Here is a 16,076-nt window from a genome sequence, read left to right on the forward strand (position 1 = left end):
TGTCCCAGAGGATAGTTAATGGGACATGCCTCCTCCCCTCTGAGCTAAGATAGAATGTGGAACATGTTCTAAGTCTATTTACTATCAGATGTGGTCAGTATATTGGTTTTGCTTATTTGTTATGAAGCAGAACTTCAGTGCAAGAGGAACATTTATATCCAGAAATAACTTGCAAAAGCAGATGTTTGTGAAATTTACTTAAAACAAAATTTTTTAACCTTGATTTTCATTGTTTTTTTTTTTCTTAACACCAGAAAGACTTTTCAGTATCATATACTGAATATATATCTAGGGAGAGGAATAAAAGAACACTATTCTACGTCTTTCCATCTTTTAAGCTTAGTAACAAGTCATGAGAAGGAAATAGAGATTTGAGTGAAGATGGAATGGTTTAACAGTAATGAAGCTTTTAGGCTAGTCATTACTGAGTTTGATGGTGAAGGAAATGTAATAAGAAAGGAGAAAGATAGTGCACAACCCATAGTTGCCTTTGGTTATAAGGTTATATAATTCCTGAGATATGGAAGTTGGACACTTTGTGCCTTTAGTCATATTTGATTCAAATAATCTGGTCAGTTTTAATTCAATAAAGCTTTAAATTTATCAGAATAACTGATTTGTTAAATTGCTTTTTAGTTATTATTATTTATGATCAAGAATAATCTAATCACCCCTGTTGTATACCATTAGAATTTAAAAAGAAAGTGATCCTGTCATTTAAAGGCCACTAGATGGTGCTGTGGACAGAGAATTGGCAAGATCTACCTCATCATGATAATCTCAGATCCTTCTAGACACATTCACTAAATCTCTCAACATCAGTTTTCATATGTGTAAAATGAGGATAATAGTAATATCCAGCTCACAGACTTATTGTGGGGAACAAGTGATAAAACTCGTAAAATGCTTTGCCAGCTTCCGGTTGTGGCAATGGTGAGTCCTAGTAGTGCTAGCCTGTCAATGTTTGTTATGAAGATTGTTGGATGTCTCAGGAATTGCTGTTAATTATTAGTCATGCTATAGATAGTATATGTAAATGCTAGCTAAAATTGTTATTAATATTTAATAATATGTTTACAATTTTTTACAGGAGGAAGAGAAATTAATTCAGCAGGAACTGGCTAGTCTGAAGGCAACTGTTGCTGCACCCAATACCACACTGGTAAATTTGAAAAGTTAACACACATAGGTTTTAATGTTCTTTTGTATTTGAGACTGTCAATTGGTGATGTTAGGAGATTAGAACTATATATAGCATCTAGTTCATCAATTAAATGAATGCTATATGTTTTTATCAATATGAGACATTGCAAGGATAACATTGGAGCACTCTACATATCCATCCATCATCCCTTGTTTTTTCTGTGACCAGACCTTGCTTTTCTTAAATGATTCTTTGATGACATCTTTTACTCCTATTTGTTAGAGTATCTTGACGTATATTGTAGTCTGTTCATACCCACCATATACCTTTCCATTTGGTTCACTGCCATAGCAATATAGGTAGAATGTTAGTATTCAAAAGATGGGCCTTTCCTTTTCATGAGAGACTTGATTAATAAAAGAACTTTTTATTTTCCTGAAAGCAGTCCAGCTAATTCTCATTTTGTTCAACTCTGGGCCTAAATTGTTGTTCATTTATACTGTCTGCCCAGACATACGTGCTATTGGATAAACTCCATTATTTGAACAAATGATACAAATCCAGATGCATCTTATAATCTAGCAAGTAGATATTCTTAGCACATATTTTCCTGTTTTATGCTTCTGTTGCTCATTATTAGAGGAATATTCAACAGGAGTCTTAGTGTTAGCTTGAGAGTCTAGTGCTTTCTAGACTGACTTGACTGTGTAGGAAAGAATGCTTTCTAGACTGATAGCCTAGAAAAGTGCTTTCTGGACTTAAAAACTAGAAAAGAGAGCTTCTAGACTGACAGTCTAGAAAGAGAATGTCTTAAAGAAAAAGAGGGCTTTCTAGATAGTCTTGTAAACAGTGTCTAGAAAAGACACTTTCTGGAGGAAGAGTTTTTTTTTTTTTTTTTTAAAGTGTTTTCTAGATGAAAATCTAGGAAAAAATGTCTAGAAAACAGACTGACATCTGGAGGAGAGTACTTTCAGACTGACAGTCTAGAAAACAGTATAGAACGGATGCAGACTGAAGTGAGCAGAATCAAGAGAACAATATACACAGCAACAGCAAATCAACTGTGACTGACTTAATTATTCTCAGCAATATAATGATCTAGGACAGTTCCAAAAAACTTATATGAAAAATGCTATTCATCTCCAGAAAAAAAACTGAAGGAGTCTGAATACAGATTGAAGTATGCTTTTTTAAATTAAAAAATTTTTCTTTTGGTTAATTTTTTTGAGGAGCATCTTTTTTTCTTTTATAGCATGACTAATATGGAAATGTTTTGTATGACTGCAAATGTATAATCTGTGCTAAATTGCTTGCCTTCTCAATGAGGGAGAAAGAGAATAAGAAAATTTGAAATTAAAAAAAATTTAGTGTTAAAAATAATTTTTACTTGTAACTGGAAAAATATTTTTAAAATAAAAATGAAAAAGCATCATTAACTACTGACCTATCTGCCTACTATTCCATTTATACAATATATTTATGAGCCATATATATATATATGTAAAAACAAACTCAGGGCATCCTTGATGAAACATTAGTAGAAAATAATGAAGCTTTCCTAAGTTATATTTTAATTAAAACATCTTAGAAGAGTTTTAATCCCATTGGGCTTGTTTTTTATAAAAAGCAATTGATTTCATAAAATACATTGCCCTATAAGCTTTAGAACTTGCTCTTGCATCTTGCTCTTTATTTCTTATGTCACATTAGTATTTCATCCTAGTTAAATCTTACAACTTATTTAGATATTCCACAATTGATGCACATCTCCTCAGTTTCCAATTCCTTTCCATCACTTAAAAGAGTTGCTACAGATACTTTTGTATTCCTTTTTTTTTTTTTTAAATCTCTTTGGGATACAGACTTAATAGTGGTATTGCTGAATCAAAGAGTATTCACAGTTTGATTGCCCTTTGGGCATAATTCCAAATTGCTCCAAAATGGTTGGATCAGTTCACAACTCCACCAATCATGCCTAAGTGTCCCAATTTTCCCATATCTTCTTCAACATTTATCATTTTCCTTTCCTGTCATATTAACCAATCTGATCGGTGTAAAGTGGTACCTCAAATTTATTTTAATTTGAATTTCTCTAATAATTATTTAGATCAATTTTTCATGATTGTAGATAGTTTAATTTCTTCATCTGAAAACTTCCTGTCCTTATCCTTTGACTGTTTATCAATTGGGGAATGACATCTATTCTTAAAATTTGACTCAGTTCTATTTTTGCAAAACGAGGCCTTTGTTAGAAATAACTTGGCATAAAAATTTTTCTCAGTTACAAGCTTTCCTTGTAATTTTACCCTTCACTGCTTTATAAGATGATAACAATGATATAATGATATAATCATTTATTATCCTTCTTTGTAAGTGTTTGCAAATGAGCATAAAGTCTACTCACATGTGTCTTTGGCCATCAGATCTATTTGACAGTAAAAACAAATGTCTTCTGAGTTTTTGGTCTTCTTGTTGTGGTAGGTAATTTACATTGTTTAAATTTCTGGTTAAAATTATTATAATTTGTGTCAATTTTATTTCTGTTGTCTATTTTCAATTTTTTTTTTTAATGAGACATTTGGGGTTAAGTGACTTGCCCAGGATCACACAGTTAGAATGTGTTAAGTATCTGAGGCTGGATTTGAATTCAGGTCCTCCTGAGTCCAGGACTAGTGCTCTGTCCACTGCATAATCTAGCTGCCCCTGGTTTTCCATTCTTGATCGTCAATTATTTGTTTAACTAGTTTAAGTTGTTTTAGTTGTCCACTGTTATATTTTTTCTTATTTTTTTTTTTTTAACTAATTTCTGATCTTCAGAAGAATTGATGGTTTGGCCACAAAGAAAACTGATTACAGATAACTTCTGCAGCAATAGCAAGGCTTTTCATCCTTGTTAAAATATCATTTCTTTTATTTTTTATGGTATTATTGAGTATTTGCCATGTCTAACAAGTATATTTCTTTTTTTTGAAGAAAGTATTCATGGTATATAACATGAGGTTTTTGTATAATGTACCAGTCTCTGGGCTCTTTCCTTCTTTCTTTCTGAACCTTGTTGTCCCAGATATTTTTCCCATCCTTACTTTTTTCCCATCTTTTCATTGAAGTCATCACATGTCAGGGTGCATGTTGATTTGATTTTAGAGCCTATTATTCTTAGAATTCCTTAACCCTTTCATTCTTAGCAACTGGTGTTCTTGCTTAAGCTGCAGTTATTTTCATGGTGGGTTTTTTGTTGTTGTTTTTTTTTTTTTTTTGGCAAATATTTATCATCATTACTGTTATATGTGATGACAAAGTATCCCACGGAATAATGTTTCCTGTTGCCTGTGTGCAAACAATAAAACCTCCTTCATCAACTTCTTGGCCTCTCTAAGGAGTGCATGGGAGCCATCCTTCCACTTAGCTGCTATGCTCTTCTGCTTTAATTTATAGTAAGAATGTCAAGATTGTTTTAGTTCTTATAATAATATGTCTATTCTTTGGCCATTGGTCAAAGATTTTACATTTAAAGTAACAACTGTCGAAAGTTTATTGATACTCAAAAAAGTTTCGTGTTGTTTCACGTTTTCTTCTTTCCTGTCCCATATCTAGCAAAAAGGGGCTGTTCAGACCTAAGACATTTTTCATTTTTATTTGTATTTTGGGTGGTTATGCTTACAATTCATTACCAGGAGCTTCTTTATCATTAGCTAGTTTGAAAGTTGGAAAACAGATTCATTCTATCACAGGGGCCCCTCTCTAATTTCTTTCAACATTGTAGATGCTTGTCTTCTATTGGCAGAGCCTTTGAGACCTCAGGGTCACCATGCCATCCTGAAGTATTGGAGTAGGATTTGGTGAAAGGCACACCAGAATACCATTTTATTAATTCATAGTGAGAAATGTAGCTGTTGAATTGATTAACTGCTTGCCAGCTCTTCAGATCATTCTCTTTTTAATAAGAAAATTAACTTAAAATATTCATTAAGGGAAAGACTGTTTGGAAGGATCAAATCTTGTAGTAGATTAAGCCACCTGGGTATAATACATTGATGTATGTGTGAGGAGGCACATGTGGACTCATAACTAAGTATATTTTAATCCTTTTTTTTTTCATAAATGCAGTTATGTTGATGCCAGGATAAATGCTCAGGCATTTTAAAAGTGTGGTTTTGTGTAATGACAATTTTTATTCAACATTCAGCCAGTCGTAGTTATAGCTGATTCACTTTAATAATGCCATACCTCCTTAAAAAACATTATATCCTACAATCAAATTCTTGTACGTATAATATACAGAGTTCACCTGTAACATAGGTCTTGGTCCTGCATCTGACACTATTATTCTAAATAACTTTATTATAGCTTGGTCATAAAGGAACATTATCAGACCCATCATATAAACACTTAATTTTTTTTTTACAGAGACTAATGAAGGAATGTATGGTGAGACTTATATATTGTGAAATGCTTGGATATGAATCTTCCTTTGGCTATATACATGCAATCAAGTTGGCACAACAAGGAAACCTCTTAGAGAAGAGAGTTGGTATGTTTGTAAAATTTCTGTATTTTAATATTATCTTTAAATTTATAGCCACCATGTCCATTGAATCAAAACAGATATAGTTTATAGTTTGGTAGAGCCACTGTAATTTATAGAATGCTTAACAACAATTCACTTTCATACAGTACTTTAGAGTTTGAAAGCATGACGTAGATGCTATTATTATGCCCATTTTATAATGGAGGAAATTGATATTTACATTGTTTAACATTTGCTTTAGTTATTCCTGTATTGTTTAAATTTTTTTTTTTATTAATGAAATGTTTGGACACAGCTATTGTTGCCATGGTTATCAAAATTTCACATCATGAATGATAAGAATTAGTATCCAAAAGGTTTTGATGCGGTAGAATATTGAGCCAGATCTCCTAAGATAAAATTTAATAGAATTGAATATCTTATGCTTTGTTTAAAACAAAATTGAATTCAGTATAAGAAAACTGTGGAATGGAGCCACAAAAGTTTATGTCTCTTAGCCTTTAATAAAACTGGTACACAAGCCATTCTCCAATTGATAAATGGTCAAAGAATATGAACAGACAGTCAAAGAAGTTGAAACTATTTCTAGCCATAGAAAATATGCTCCAAGTCATTATTAATCAGAGAAATGCAAATTAAGACAACTCTCAGATACCACTACACACCTGTCAGATTGGCTAGAATGACAGGGAAAGATAATGTGGAATGTTGGAGGGGATATGGGAAAACTAGGACACTGATACATTGTTGGTGGAATTGTGAACACATGCAGCCATTCTGGAGAGTGATTTGGAACTATGTTCAAAAAGTTATCAAACTGTGCATACCCTTTGATCCAGCAGTGTCACTATTGGGCTTATATCCCAAAGAGATTTTAAAGAAGGGAAAGGGACCTGTATGTGCAAGAATGTTTGTGGCAGCCCTCTTTGTAGTGCCCAGAAACTGGAAACTGAGTGGATGCCCATCAATTGGAGAATGGCTGAATAAATTGTGGTATATGAATATTATGGAATATTATTGCTCTGTAAGAAATGACCAGCAGGATAATTTCAGAAAGGCCTGGAGAGACTTACATGAACTGATGCTGAGTAAAATGAGTAGTACCAGAAGATTATTATATACTTGAACAACAATACTATATGATGATCAATTCTGATGGACGTGGCCCTCTTCAACAATGAGATGAACCAAATCAGTTCCAATAGAGCAATAATGAATTGAACCAGCTACACCCAGTGAAAGAACTCTGGGAGATGACTATGAACTACATAGAATTCCCAATCCCTCTATTTTTATCTGTCTGCATTTTTGATTTCCTTCACAGGCTAATTGTACACTGTTTCAAAGTCTGACTGTTTTTATACAGCAAAATAACTGTTTGGACATGTATACATACATTGTATTTAACTTTTGCCTTAATGTATTTAACATGTATTGGTCAACTTGCCATCTAGGGGAAGGAGGGAAAAAGTTGGAACAAAAGGATTTGCAATGGGCAATGCTGAAAAATTACCTATGCATATATCTTATAAATAAAAAGCTATAATTAAAAAAAAAAACTGGTACAAAATGCAGCACCTGGGAGGTAGTAATATTGCTATTCTGTCCTGGTCCAACACCTTAGTATATTGTGTTGAGATACGGGTTTTATATTTAGGAAGGATATTGATCAGTGGGAGAATATCCACAGGAGGGAGTGGTAAAGGGCCTCAGAATTTGACATATGGAATAGGCAACAGAAAGTACACTAGGTAATAACCTGTGTATCTTTGGGTAAATCAACAAACTTATCTGAGCTTCAGTTTCCTTGCTGTAAAATAAGAGGGTTAGATCTGAAGTTCTTCGTTTTTTTTGGTCACAGATGGTTTAGCATCTTACTGAAGCTTATAAACTTCTGAGTAATGATTTTCAAGGCATAAATAAGAATCCAGAGGAAACCAGTTATTGCAATACATTTATCAAAATAAAAGAACCCAAAAAACCAAACTCATGGATCCCAGTTACAATCCCCTGGACTAGATGATTTTTTAAAAGATCTTGTCCAGCTATGAATGTATGATCCTATGGTTGCCGAGGGCTTTTTAAACTTGATAATTCTGTGATTCTGAAGAAGGGCATTTGAATTTTTTTTTTAATTCATTTTTAAAGGATGAGTAGCACACTCAAGTGGCACAGGGAATCAAGGACATTTCAAGTATGGTCTTTGCCACTAATTGCCTGTGTGACTTTGGACAAAGGACTTAAACTTCTCTCGACTTACATTTTCTTGACTCTGAAATGAGGGGGTTGGGAACAACAGTAGGGAGCACTGAGCAAAATTACAAAAGTGTGAAACTGTTGGGAGAAGAGAAAGATGCAAAGTTTGATTAGATTATAAGGTTCTGAAGAATGTTGAACATTGGAGAGATATGGCCGTGTCTGGATATAAAGAAGATGAATCTGGGAATGACTATACAATAGCTGGGAAGAACTGTTAGGAAATTTTTTCAATAGTTTAATTGTGTGTTTCTGACAATTTCTACAAGGTAGTGGCAACAAGACCAAGGGACAGGATGTTCTTTTACAACCTGTAAGTACCAACAGAATTTGGCAACTTGTTAAATATGAGAGGTGAAGGAAATGAATATGGAAGTCTGAAGTGACTAAGGTTAGTGCCACTGTTAGAAATAATGACATAGAAGAAGGAACAAGTTTAAGATGGAAAGATAATAAATTGGTCTTATACATTTTATTTTATTTTTAATTATTGATTTTTTTAAAGCTTTTTATTTTCAAAACATATGCACAGACAATTTTTCCCATTGACCCTTGCATAGTCTTGTGTTTTAGATATTCCCCTCCTTCTCCCCACCTCCTCCCCTAGATAGCAAGCAATCCAATATATGTTTATACATGTTAAAATATATGTTAAATTCAATATGTGTAAACATATTTATACAATACTCTTGTTGCACAAGAAAAATCAGATTAAAAAGGAAAGAAAATGAGTAAGAAAACAAAATAAAAATGAACAACAACAAAAAAGAGTGAGAATGTTATGTTGTGATTCACATTCAGTTCCCACAATCCTCTTTCTGGGTGTAGATAGCTTTCTTCAACACAAGATCATTGGAACTGGCATCGATCATCTCATTGTTAGTAAGTCATGTTCATCAAAATTGATCGTCCTATAATATTGATGTCATGTACAATGATCTGGTTCTGCTCACTTCAATCAGCATCAGTTCACATAAGTCTCTCCAAGCCTCTTTAAAATCATCCTCCTAATCATTTCTTATAGAACAATAATATTCCATAACATTCATATACCATAACTTATTCAGCCATTCTCCAATTGATGGGCATCCACTCAGTTTCCAGTTTCTTGCCACTGCAAAAAGGGCTGCCACAAACATTTTTGCACATGTGGATCCCTTTCCCTCCTTTTAAGATTTCTTTGGGATATAAAGCCAGTAGAAACACTGCTGGGTCAAAGGGTATGCACAGTTTGATAACTTTTTGAGCATAGTTCCAAATTGCTCCCTAGAATGGTTGAATCAATTCACAACTCCACCAACAATGTGTCAGTGTCCTAAATTTTTCCACATTCCCTCCAACATTCGTCCATGTCTTTTCCTGTTTTCTTAGCTAATCTGAGAGGTGTGTAGTGGTATCTCAGAGTTGTCTTAATTTGCATTTCTCTTATCAATAGATAAGATTTCTTTTTCATATGATTAGAAATAGTTTTAATTTCTTCATCTGAAAATTGTCTGTTCATATCCTTTGATCATATATCAGTTGGAGAATGGCTTGAATTCTTATAAATTTGAGGCAATTCTCTATATATTTTAGAAATGAGGCCTTTATTAGAACACTTACATGTAACAGTGTTTTTCCAATTTATTCTCCCCTTCTAATTGTGTCTGCATTAGTTTTGTTTGTACAAAACCTTTTTAACTTAATATAATCAAAATTATCCATTTGGTGTTCATTTATGAGTTCCAGTTCTTCTTTGGACACAAATTCCTTTCTTCTCCATAGATCTGAGAGGTAAAGTATCCTATGTTCTTCTGATTTGCTTGTAATATCACTCTTTATCTAAAGAGTGAACCCGTTTCAACCTTACCTTGGTATATGGTGTTAGGTGTAGGTCAATGTCTAATTTCTTCCATAGTAGTTTGCAATTTTCTCAGCAGTTTTTGTCAGTCAGTTCTTATCCCAAAAGCTGGGGCCTTTGGGTTTTTCAAACACTGGATTACTGTAGTTATTGACTACTTTATCCTGTGATCCTAACCTATTCCACTGATTGACTAGTCTATTTCTTAGCCAGTACCAAATGGTTTTGATGACCACTGCTTTATAATATAATTTTAGGTTTGGCACAGCTAGGGCACTTTCATTGGCATTTTTTTTCATTAATTTCCTTGAAAATTTTTGATCTTTTGTTCTTCCAGATGAACTTTGTTATTGTTTTTTCTAGGTCTATAAAATAATTTCTTGGGAGTTTGGTATGGCACAAAATAAGTAGGCTAATTTAGGCAGTATTGTCATTTTTATTGTATTCACTCAGCCAACCCATGAACCTCTTGATATTTTTCCAGTTGACTAAATCCAACTTTATTTATTATTTATTTATAAATAAAGTGTTTTGTAGTTGTGTTCCTGACTTTCCCTTGGCAGATAGATTCCCAAATATTTTATACTATTCAATTAATTTGAATGGAATTTCTTTTTGTATCTCTTGCTGCTGGACTTTGTTGGTAATATATAAAAATGCTGACGATTTATGTGGATTTATTTTGTATCCTGCAACTTTGCTAAAGTTGTGAATTTTTCTAGTAATTTTTTAGTTGATTCTCTAGGGTTCTCTAAGTATACTACCATATCATCTGCAAAGAGTGATAATTTGGTTTCTTCATTATTTACCTCTAATTCCTTTAATCTCTTTTTCTTATCTTTTTGCCGAAGCTAGCATTTCTAATACAATATTGAGTGGTAATGGCAATAGTGGGCAACCTTGTTTCACTCCTGATCTTATTGGGAATGGTTCTAGTTTGTCCCCATGACATATGATGCTTGATTATGGTTTTAAATAGATGCTACTGATCATTTTAAGGAAAACTCCATTTATTCCTATACTTTCAAGTGTTTTTAATGGGAATGGGTGTTGGATTTGATCAAATGCTTTTTTTGCATCTGTTGAGATAATATGATTTTTGTTAGTTTGGTTATTGATAAAGTTAATTATGCTAATAGTTTTCATAATATTGAACCGGCCCTGCATTCCTGGTATAAATCCTACTTGATCATAGTGTATTAACCTGGGGATGACTTTCTTTAATCTCATTGCTAATATTTTATTAGATTTTTGCATTAATATTCATTAGGGAAATTGATCTATAATTTTCTTTATTGGTTTTTACCCTACCTAGTTTACGTATCAGTACCATATCTGTGTCATAAAAGGAATTTGATAGGACTTCTTCTTTCCCTATTTTTTCAAATAGTTTATGTAGTATTTGAATTAATTGTTCTTCAAATGTTTGGTAGAATTCTCATGTAAATCCATGTGGCCCTGCAGATTTTTTCTTCAGGAGATTATTAATAGCTTGTTCTATTTCTTTTTTTCTAAAATGGGACTATTTAAATAATTTATTTCCTCTTCTGCTAACCTGGGCAGTCTATATTTTTGTAGATATTCTTCCATTTCATTTAGACTATCAAATTTATTGGCATTAAATTATAAATTTTATATATTGTTTATATATAAATATACATATATATAAATAACTCCTAATTATTGCTCTAATTTCCTCTTCATTGGTGGAAAGTTCTTCCTTTTAATTTTTGAGACTAACAATTTGATTTTCTTTCCTTTTTCTAATCAAATTGACTAAAAGTTTATCTATTTTGTTGGTTTTTTCATAAAACCAACTCTTAATTTTATTTATTAATTCAATAGTTTTCTTATTTTCAATTTTACTAATCTCCCCCTTTTATTTTCAGAATTTTAAATTTGATATTTAATTTAGGAATTTAGATGCTATATCACGCCATGCTTATATGTTTAGTATTGATACTACTTCATTATCTATGGTACCCTTTAGTAAAATATAGTTTCCCTCCTTATCCCTTTTAATTAAATCTATATTTGCTTTTACTTGATCTACTACGATCAGGATTGCTACCCCTGATTTTTTTCCTTACCTGAAGCATAATATATACTGCTCCAGCCCTTTACCTTCACTTTGTATGTATCATTCTGCATTAAATGTGTTTCTTGTAAACGACATATTGTAGAATTCTGGCTTTTAATCCAGTCTGCTATTCGCTTCCGTTTTAGGGGAGAGTTCATCAAATTTACATTCACAGTTAAAATAACTAATTCTGTATTTCCTGCCATCTTATTTACTCTACTTTATGCTTTTCTCTTTCCTTTCCCCTTTCCTCCTCTCCAGTATTTTGCTTCTGATGGCCACCTCCCTCAAGCAGCCTTTCTCCTTTAGAGCCTTTCCCCCTTTTTTACATTCAAAGTTTCTGATAAAGGCCTCATTTTTTTTTTTAATTTTTATTTAATAGCCTTTTATTTACAGGATATATACATGGGTAACTTTACAGCATTAACAATTGCCAAACCTCTTGTTCCAATTTTTCACCTCTTACCCCCCACCCCTCCCTAGATGGCAGGATGACCATTAGATGTTAAATATATTAAAATATAAATTAGATACACAATAAGTATACCTGACCAAAACGTTATTTTGCTGTAGAAAAGAATCAGACTCTGAAATATTGTACAATTAAGCTTGAAGGAAATCAAAATGCAGGTGGGCATAAATATAAGGGATTAGGAATTCAATGTAATGGTTTTTAGTCATCTCCAGAGTTCTTTTCTGGGCATAGCTAGTTCAGTTCATTACTGCTCCATTAGAAATGATTTGGTTGATCTCGTTGCTGAGGATGGCCTGATCCATCAGAACTGGTCATCATATAGTATTGTTGTTGAAATATATAATGATCTCCTGGTCCTGCTCATTTCACTCAGCATCAGTTCATGTAAGTCTCTCCAGGCTAAAGGCCTCATTTCTAAAATGTATAGAGAATTGACTCATTCAATAAGAATTCAATCCATTTGCCAATTGATAATAGTCAAAGGATATGAACAGGCAATTTTCAGATGAAGAAAGTAAAGCCATTTCTAGTCATGTGAAAATATGCTCTAAATCATTATTGATCAGAGAAATGCACATAAAGCCAACTCTGAGATAGCACTACACACCTCTCAGATTGGCTAAGATGACAGGAAAAGACAAGGAAGAATGTTGGAGGGGATATGGGAAAATTAGGATACTGATGCATTTTGGTGGAGTTGTGAATTTATCCAACCATTCTGGAGAATGGAACTATGCTCAAAAAGTTATCAAATTGTGCATACCCTTTAACCCAGCAGTGTTTCTACTGGGCTTATATCACAAAGAGAGCTTAGAGAAGAGAAAAGGACCCACATGTGCAAACATGTTTGTGGCAGCCCTCTTTGTAGTGGCTAGAAAGTGGAAATTGAGTGGATGCTTGTCAGTTGGGGAATAGCTGAATAAATTGTGGTATGTGAATGTTATTGAATATTATTGTTCTGTAAGAAATAACCAGCAAGATGTGATTTCAGAAAGGCCTGGAGAGACTTACATGAACTCATGCTAAGTGAAATGAACAGGACCAAGAACAAGAAGACTATCCGATGATCAATTCTGATGGACGTGGCTCTCTTCAACAGTGAGATGACAGGACAGTTCCAATGATCTTGTGGTGAAGAGAGCCGTCTAAACCCACAGAGAGGATCATGGGAACTGAGTGTGGACTACAACATAGTATTTTCTTTTCTTTTCCTTTTTCTTTTTTCTCCTGAGACAATTGGGGTGAAATGACTTGCCCAGGGTCACACAGGAAGTGTTAAGTGTCTGAATACAGATTTGAACTCAGGTCCTCCTGACTTCAGGGCTGGTGCTCTATCCACTGCACCACCTAGTTGCATACATACATACATAGCATTTTCACTCTTTTTTGTTGTTTGCTTGCATTTTATTTTGTTTCTCATTTTTTCCCTTTTTGATTTGATTTTTCTTGTGCAGCCAGATAATTGTATGAATATGAATTATAATGGATTATTGGATTTAACATATATTTTTATCATGTTTAACATATATTGGATTAGTTGCCATCTAGGGGAGGAGGTGGGGAGAAAGAGGGAAAAATTGAAACACATGTTCTTGCAAGAGTTAATATTGAAAAATTATCCATGGATATGTTTTGAAAATAAAATGCTTTAATAAAAAAGAAAAAGAAAAACCATTACATTTTAGGTCTTCTTTTCAGACACATGCTGTAATTGTAGACTATGTTATTGTCAAAGACAGGCCAGTTAGAGTATTGTAGTGGAAAGAACACTAGACTTGTAATCAGAGAATCTGAGTTTGACACTTAGTCTCAGCACTTAACTACCTTTCTGAATGACATATTCTTGAATCTTACAGGCCTAGTTTCCATATATATAAGATGGGGGTAATAATACTGCCCTACCTTATAAAGTTGTGAAAAAGTATTTTGTAAATTTTAAAGTGTTTTGTAAATGTGAGTTACAATTATAGGAAGAATCTGTAAGCACTCACCTCACTTTGACACAATATTCTGTGGATCTTAGAAATATGTATAATCTGTTTCATATTTGACCCCTAACTTGAATCACTAATGTTTGATGTCTGGCATACTTTATATAATCATTTTGATTTATTTTTGGAAAGCAATGATGAAGGGATTCTTTTTTTTCTTATTGTCTTTTGTAGGTTATTTGGCAGTTTCATTATTTCTACATGAAAACCATGAACTGTTGCTTCTCCTTGTGAATACGGTTGTAAAGGTACTATTTACACAACCATTTTGGGAAATATCATTATGATTTTAGTCTCCAGAAAGTACATGAGATTTCTCTTGATGGCTTTTTGATTGAAGATAATTTTAGAACAAGTGAAGCAATAAGGGATATTTCATATTTCCCAATTACTAGATTCTACTCTAATTCCCATTTCCTTTTGATTGAAAGTGAAAATATGGGCACTCGGTAGAAAGAAATATGTATTAACAATACCACTATCACCATCCCTACTACAGAATAGATATATACTTGTGTGTTCTAGAGATTGGAAAAGAACTACTCTTTTTTTTTTTTTTTTTTTAAACTAGAAAGATTTTGGAGGCAACTCTGCTGTAGTAATGACTGATAGAAATGACAGGAAAATTTTTTTTTATCTCATTTAATGGAGAAAAGAGAATAATTGGGTAATTGAAATCCCTTTATTTTAACACATGACTACTACTTTCCCCTCTTTAAACCTTTTTTTCTCCTCCAAAACTGCTTGATTCATGATTGATTGTTTTGAATATTCTCTCTACATTTTTCTTGTGCATACCTTTTGATAGGTATGTTAATGAGTAGTAAGTAGGAGAAAAGATAGAAGGCCTTAGAAATTTTTAAGCTTTTTATTTGATCAGCTTCTAAGTACTTGAGAGCTATTTTGCTATATTTTAAAAGTTTTATTAAGGTAAGCTTGATGGCCTCCAGAATATCTCTATAATTGTATATTTGAGTTGGTTAATAAAACCACAGGAATACGTGGATAGTTCAGTTTCAACTCCTCTTGCATATAGTACTGATTGTCAAATATAACTTTTTTTGTTGAAAGTTCTTTTTTTATCCAGTCTGTGGATTATCTCTATTCTACTTCTACCTGCACTTTGTTTTTTGGCTATTTCAGATTTTATTAACACATCTATCAAAAGATAGGCAGGAAAAGTTGATAGATACTGTTTAAAAAATTAACAATATTTCCTCTTTTTAATCCATCTCTCCCATATCACTTGGAGTATGTGTGTAATATTGTTTTATGAAAAAACATTATCCCTATAATGTAAAATTATCATACATTTTAGATTTAGGATTTAGGAAAGACCAAAACAAATCAGAATTCTCTGGTAAGGATTGTATTTAGTCTGGAAACTACACTTGATCAAAATATTAAGGACAGATTTATAACAACCCTAGTCTACAGCTCTGGAATCTCCATGCTCTTACATCTTAACGTTAATTTTAATTTTTTTTCCTGAATTCTTCCATATTTTCCCCCAATATCCCACATGCTAGAAATGGATGTTTTTATATTCTAGATAATACAATGGATGAAAGACTAAGTTATTGAGTGAAAAAAGAAAGTAATGAAATAGTTTTTGCCTTTGGTTCAGTAAGTTACTTAATATAATGTCTCCTTTCCTAAGTCACTAAAGGAGTCAGAGAATTATTGCAAAGGGACCTTCAAATCCAAATGCTGATAAAGCATATTTTCTTCTTTATTTGACTCCTACATACTATAAAACCTA

General features: G+C 32.8%; 1 protein-coding gene across 1 annotated transcript in view; it reads left to right on the forward strand.

The window, feature by feature from the left end:
- AP4E1 (adaptor related protein complex 4 subunit epsilon 1) overlaps positions 1 to 16,076 on the forward strand; it is a 94,492-nt gene that overhangs the window by 9,344 nt on the left and 69,072 nt on the right. Inside the window, exons 2-4 of the mRNA XM_031955195.1 lie at positions 1,091 to 1,162; positions 5,552 to 5,675; positions 14,489 to 14,562. Coding sequence (XP_031811055.1) covers positions 1,091 to 1,162; positions 5,552 to 5,675; positions 14,489 to 14,562 — 270 coding nt within the window. The remainder of the gene's footprint in view (positions 1 to 1,090; positions 1,163 to 5,551; positions 5,676 to 14,488; positions 14,563 to 16,076) is intronic.

This window comes from Sarcophilus harrisii, chromosome 2 (assembly GCF_902635505.1).
Source record: "Sarcophilus harrisii chromosome 2, mSarHar1.11, whole genome shotgun sequence".
In the NCBI taxonomy this organism is placed as follows: domain Eukaryota; kingdom Metazoa; phylum Chordata; class Mammalia; order Dasyuromorphia; family Dasyuridae; genus Sarcophilus; species Sarcophilus harrisii.